At 36.4% G+C, this 6969-nt stretch overlaps 1 protein-coding gene across 1 annotated transcript in view; it reads right to left on the reverse strand.

The window, feature by feature from the left end:
* Positions 1–206: 206 nt before the first annotated feature.
* LOC137616271 (uncharacterized) overlaps positions 207–6969 on the reverse strand; it is a 60205-nt gene continuing 53442 nt past the window's right edge. The window contains exons 5-6 of the mRNA XM_068345894.1: positions 6277–6446; positions 207–4871 (exon numbers count right to left, since the gene is read on the reverse strand). Of these exons, the coding sequence (XP_068201995.1) occupies positions 3402–4871; positions 6277–6446 (1640 nt within the window). The 3' untranslated portion in view covers positions 207–3401. The remainder of the gene's footprint in view (positions 4872–6276; positions 6447–6969) is intronic.

Below are 6969 nucleotides of genomic sequence, written 5' to 3' on the forward strand. Positions count from 1 at the left end.
TGTTTATAGCATTTTTTTTTCCTAATTTATTTTTCTATCCCTTAGACTCAAGGTCTATAGCATACATGGGTCTCATATATCTGTAATTTGGAAAATCTATTAACCTGCCAGTTCATTTCAGTTAAGATTGCCCCACCATATGTAGAACACGGGCTCTTGCTCGCAAATCAATGACAAATCAAACAAAAACAATAAGTCTAGTCACAATTTATTTGTATTTATTGCGGTGATCGTTAGCACCTTACACATATTCCTTATGATTACTAACCTAATTTTCTGAGACATAAACACAACACTATACTAATGATAATGATACTCTTAAACTAATTACAGTATGTCTTATCTACTGGCATCATGCTACTGTATGTCACTGATAAAAAAAAAAAAAAAGACTAACGCTCCTTACATTAAAATCTAAGCAGGAATTATGAAAGTTCACTGATACTTTCTCTAAATCAGTGAATCTTAACTTTACATATTACTCTTTTTATAATTTGACGCCTTGTTTTTGGTTTTGATTACTTCATTTTGGATTACAATTATAAAGCAGGATCACTTCGAACACAATAGAATTAAAGTTTTTTTTGTGTGTGTTTCTTAAACTGTACTTCAAAGATTTTCCGTTTAAGGTTTTAATCATTCGACATCGTAAAGAAAATAATTGCAATAAAATATTACTGAAAAGAGGACTGTAAAACCTCCTAGGCCGTATTTAAGCATTTTTTTTTTCTCAAATTCAACATTGCAAAGAAAATCAGTGCAATAAAATATTATTAAAAAGAAAGAATTTTAAAACCTAGAAAATAAATGCACTAATAAATTATTAAAAAGAAAGAATTTTAAAGCCTAGAAAATAAATGCACTGATAAATTATTAAAAAGAAAGAATTATAAAGCCTCCTTGGCCAAATGTAAGCAATTTTTTTTTTTATAAGTTCATATAAACATGGAATCTTCTCTGTCATGGCGGCCGAGTAGCCGGGTCACGGGGGTTTATTGAAAATCGATTGTCATCGTTACATTGACCGGTACCTTAACGGGACACCCCAACAGCGAGATTCGTTCTAAAGCGAGGCATTGGGATTAATACGATCAGAAGCCTAAAGAATGAAATTCCACCTAACATTCTTTAATGCGACAAAAAGCCTAAAAAATGAATTTCCACCTCACATTCTTGATAGCATCTCAGTAACATATGCAGTAGAAAAAAAATATCTTGAAAATTATCTATAATTTATTCTCTGAATTTCCAAGGTTGGAATTCTTTGGAATTTCCAGCTATAATTATTAGTATTAACTTTAAATTTCCTATCATATAAAACTCAGACAGACTAACCTGAGCACATAATTACCCAATAGATCTAAATTTATTTTCTAAGCTCTCTGTATGCATACATCTTATCAACCCAATGGGCAGACGATGGAAGTTGAATTAATTATCGTCTAGTGTCGATCCATCTCAACTGATCAGACTTTCCAGGAATTAGTCTTTCACATCTCGTCCTTTGTAACAGTTATCCAAATACACAAATGGAATTGGTGAAATGATAAGGCTAATTCTGTTGGAGGTGGCTTTCTGTAGTTCTTTTCTCGAGAGTAAAAGAAAATGATTCTGTTCTTGACGTTAGGTGCCATTTCAAGATCGTAATCCGGGAAACATTTCCTCCGTTTACTTTAATAACTGTTCTAAAGATGAAGCTGGAAGCGCGCCCTCTGTGTTACTTGAAGATAATGAAAACAAGATAAAATATTTGCGAGCTGGTTTGCTTAAACGGACATTGACATAACCTACATTGGAAATCCGCTATGTGCCATGCAACCTGCAAGTCATACCTAATGGGATTATGCAAAAGCGTTGAACAAGACCAGTCTGTTGACCCAACGGACAAGAAAGACTTTTCCTTTATTAAAACTTTAAATTCTGTTTATGAAGTGATCCTTACTCGATCTATCTGTTCTAGTCATATTATTTGTGAAATTTACTCATGCCAAGTGTCATTTTCGTAATGAAAACAAAAATAATACAATTAAATTTATTCTCTCAAGAGAAGTAATAATCTGTTAAACAGAACAAACCGTATATAAAAGCAGGTCACTGAGTAAAATTGTTTTCATTAAAAACTCGACGCCAGGCAAATGTAAATACTTACTGTCACTTTGACGGTTGTTTTTCCGGTCATATATAGCAGGGGAACTCTGCTCTTCACAGGACCTCCACTGTCAACTTATCTTCTTTGTTCAGTTAAAGTAGTTGCACAGTCGACATTATTCACCAATTGATATGATTCTAATAACTTATTAAATGCTAAAGCATCAGGATTTGATGCGTCATCTATCCAATGATTGAAGTCTCCACAAATAACTAATTAATTTGTCTCCATGATAATCATCTCAATGAGTTCTCTGAATTCTTCAAAGAAAATACTGGCACCACACGAAACAGTAAGATAATGCCCAAATCAAGTGCCGGTGGTTCTATTACAAAAATATATCACAGACTACACGAAATGCCCCTTGATGTGGCACAGTTGGCCAACCGTTCTGAGTGGAGTACATTATATATGTGAGGTTTCGCGGAGATGCTATGGTTATCGTGAAGAGATTAAGTGGGTATATTTGCTTGCTATTCTCATCATGTGTAACTAGAGAATGCGAACACTGTAAAAAAGTTTACAAGGTAAATCAATGGCAAGCTCTATGCACGGAACGACTGTTCCTATGGCAGAAAACAAAGCAGTGGGATTACAGAAGTGGGGCACAAAAGTACTTGGGAAGTAAGGATCAAGATATGGGACAATACAAGGTAAAGGTGTCGGGTTTCAGTTCCAGTTTCATGAGAATAGATGCTTACCAGAACGTCAGTTGGGCAAGCCCAACCCCCCACTGTGGTACCCAACCACAGCAGTGACCTCCCCAGTAAATGGTTTCAACTCACGGTCCCGGGTGGTGCTGCCATGCGAATGCTAGGCGAACAGATTACTACAATACTAGCTAATTGTACCACGAAGCAAAAGGGTTATTCCGTTATGTTACGAAATGAAGCACAGATAAGACTATCATGTACTGGTGTTTTCCACCAAATTATTTTCCAACATAAACTCTTTTCCTAAAAGTCAATGATTGAGAGTTGGCTGAAATAACTAAAGTGCATTTGGCCATAAGAGTATCTCCACTAAGAACAGTGTATTTAAAACTATTAATAACTTTTCCCCTTCCTGTTTACAATAGTGTATGGTAACACATTCTTTCCCATTCCCACATACCTAAGACTAAATAGTAGACTATGAATTCAATGCCTAACGCAGAGAAGTGTTACCTTACACGTTGAAAAGAGGTATCTGGGGAATGTCTTCTTTGTATTCCATGTGGTTAAAACGAGAGGCCTTTTCTTGTAATCCTTCTTTACTGTATTGTAGTAGGTCGACCATCTTGTGACCCTCCATGTGGCCAGTAGTAGAAATGCTTGAGTACCTCTGACCAGATGTTTTGAGAAGGTGGTTTTTGCACATTGGAATTAGCAGGATTTGAAGTCGAAGGTGTGTTTACTGGTATGTAAGGCCAGATAGCATTAGCAGGAGGTTTTTTTGAAGAGGAGGATGATAATTCGGGTTGTGAAGTTGATTTCTCAGCATCAAGAGAGGATTCTGACGAGATTACTGTAACTGGTATTGAGGTAGTACTCTCATTCTTACTGTCCGAGGATTGAGTTACATTTCTTTTCATTGATGTAGTGCTTCCTAAATGGTTGTTTTCATGTATTTCTTGAGAGATGTCATTTGGTTTGGTCTCATATATTTTTAAGGGTATTTGTTCTGGAAATTCCGATGGTCTAGATTCATTATTCTTACTTGGGGAAGAAGTGTCGGGATTTTTTCCCATAGTTCCGTTGAAGGGATTAAAAAAACTCGGGGTTTTGATAATAGGAGGATCCAATCCCATGAAGGCGTAATCAGGGGTGTAATGTGTATCTCCAAATGCATCCTGCGATGCCCCATAAATGCTAGACGAAGAGGGCATGGGAGGAGGCTGAAGATCCTTCGAAGGAGCTCTTAGATAATTAAATGGATGCGTATCCTCTTCCTCGTTGTTGATTTGTGGCTTAGACCACGTAGGTCTGTTTACAGAAGTTGCTGCTTCTGGGCTTTGTTTAAAAGCATTGATAAAATTGATGAATTTCACGATTTCATTGGGAGTAAACGTTACAGAATTATCAGTCTCAACAGGTCCTTGTGAAAGCGGATATTTCACTGAATTGTTGAAAAATAATTGCAATTGTCCTATTACATCAGGATTTTCAGACGGCTTAGAATCTAGGATTCCGTGTTCCTCTTCTTCGTGCTCATCGGATGTGTCTGTACTGGTGGTTTCTTGAGGTTTTGGATCCCTTTTCAAATTTTGCCTGAGTGGTTTTAGAGGTCTTATTGGTCTGGTTGGCTTACGACGGCGTGTATTAACCAATTTAAATGGTGGTGTAATATTTCTCTCAGTGGTAGTTCTAATTGGTATATGAGGAGGCCTTTCATGTGGTCGCTTTGTGGAGGGTGCAAAAATCAATGACCCAGACTGTGGAGGAAGTTGGTGAGCAATGGGAGGCCGTCCTACAAGAGATAAATCTAGACCTGGCCCTATTAGGTCATTGATGGTACCTGGATAAATGATAGCATCAAGACTTCCTGGTGATGCATGTGTAGACAACGTGAGCGTAGTGGAAACACTGGTGATGGGTAGAGATGCAGTGGTTGAGAACACAGGTTGTGAAGTAGGTCGACCTGATGAAGAAGGACGCGGCGTCGTTAAACTCGAAGGCAACGCGCCGCCAGATTTGTCGTTGGAAGTTTTCTTGTTGATTGGAGTTCCCACGTGCATTGTGATCTGGAATTGCACACAAAAGAAAATTCATACACAAGGAAGAACACAGTTCAATAAAGTTTTACGTCATCCTTGTTTATCTATTCTGCTTCTCATTTTAGTATTCTCTAGTTGACACATAACCTTTTGATATATATATATATATATATATATATATATATATATATATTTAATTTTTCCTAGCATGGGATAGTTCCAGAAGAAAAAACCGTATACCAGCCATTTTTATTATTCATACTATAGCTGCTGAATTGTAGATGGAACCACAATGCAGAAAATTACCCCAGCATTAACTACTTCATACACATACAGAGTGAGTCATTAGTGAAGCTTTGGAGTGCAACCATCCCACACACACACACACACACACACACACACACACACACACACACACACACACACACACACACACTGTACCATTTACCCAAATTACACTATTGTCAATTCCCAGTACAGTTCCTCTTGCACACCCTTTCCCTCCTTTCCATCTCTTCATTTCCAGAAAAAAATAGACAATCTTTTGACCAATCTAATCATCCCCTATTCTTTCCACAAGAGCAAACCATCTCAAAATATTCTGATTTCCTTTGTACTTCATATTTTCCCTCCTATCAATATTTCTGATAGTTTCTCTTTTCCTAATATTTTAAGTTTTAAAATTCATGGGTTTAATAGGTAAAATTTGAATGTTATTTATCATATATTTTATCTCACAATTCACTTTTATCACTTAAATTTTATACATACAGTACTAAATTTTATCCCTCTTGAATTTATTAATTGCTATGTTTTATATACAGTTTATTTACTTCTTTGTTTTTTCCATACTCGAAGCATTTTTCTGCTGAAATCCTCTAGCTTTTAATGTATCTGTTATCTTTTCCTCCTAAAGTCAAATCTTGAGGGTACACTCTGACACAGTATTCTATCTTTTTTTTGTCTGCCTCTTGTTTTGTTTCAAGTTTTTATAGCATATATAGGAGATATTTATTTTAATGATGTTACTCTTAAAATAATTTATTTTTCTTTGTTTCCTATCCTCACTGGGCTATTTTCCCTGTTGGATCCCTTGGGCTTATAGCATCCTGCTTTTCCAGCGAGGGTTGTAGCTTAGCTAATAATGATAATAATAATAATAATAATAATAATAATATAGAAACGTTAATAATACAGTTTCGATATACGCAATTGTCATAAGTATTTAACAATTCCTGAAAATATTATTATTATTATTATTATTATTATTATTATTATTACTACTACTTGCTAAGCTACAACCCTAGTTGCAAAAACAGGACGCTATAAGCCCGGGGGCTCCAACAGGGAAAATAGTTCAATGAGGAAAGGAAACGAGGAAAAAAATGAAGAGTAACAACAATGATAAATAATAAACAGTAGTTATTATTACCTTTTGTCCTGGTTCTACGATGCGGTACCCCTTGGCATCCGCGACGAAATGCGTCGTATGTTCTCTGCCGTTGGCGTCGTGCCAGCCGTAGCGGCCCAGTACGACGCCGTCGCCGCTTCTCTCCTCGTGACGCCATTGGTGGTTGTCGCCGTAACCGAATTTATACCATCCTGCAAAGCGATAGTTTCACATGTTAAATGGAGCTTATAAGGTTGGCATTGCAGCCAGCAAGGTAGAAATGAATTGAATGGTGCAAGGTGAAACGTTTATTATTATTATTATTATTATTATTATTATTATTACAAGCCAAGTTAACCTTAGTATGTTATAAGACCAAGGGCTTCAACAGGGAAAAATAGCCCAGCGAGGAAAGGAAATAAAGAATTAAATAAATTACAAGAGAAGCAATGAGTAATTGAAATAGAATATTTTAAGGACGGTAACAACATTGAAATAAATAATTCCTACATAACTATAAAAACTGTTAACAAAACAAGAGGAAGAGACATAAGATCGAATAGTGTGACCGAGTGTACCCTCAAGCAAGAGAACTTTAATCCAAGATAGTGGAAGACCATGGTACAGAGGCTATGGCACTACCTAAGACTAGAAAACAACGGTTTAGTTTTGGAGTGTCCTCCTAGAAGAGCTGCTTACCATAGCTGAAGAGTCTCTTCTACCCTTACCAAGAAG

Source organism: Palaemon carinicauda, chromosome 22, assembly GCF_036898095.1.
Source record: "Palaemon carinicauda isolate YSFRI2023 chromosome 22, ASM3689809v2, whole genome shotgun sequence".
NCBI lineage: Eukaryota > Metazoa > Arthropoda > Malacostraca > Decapoda > Palaemonidae > Palaemon > Palaemon carinicauda.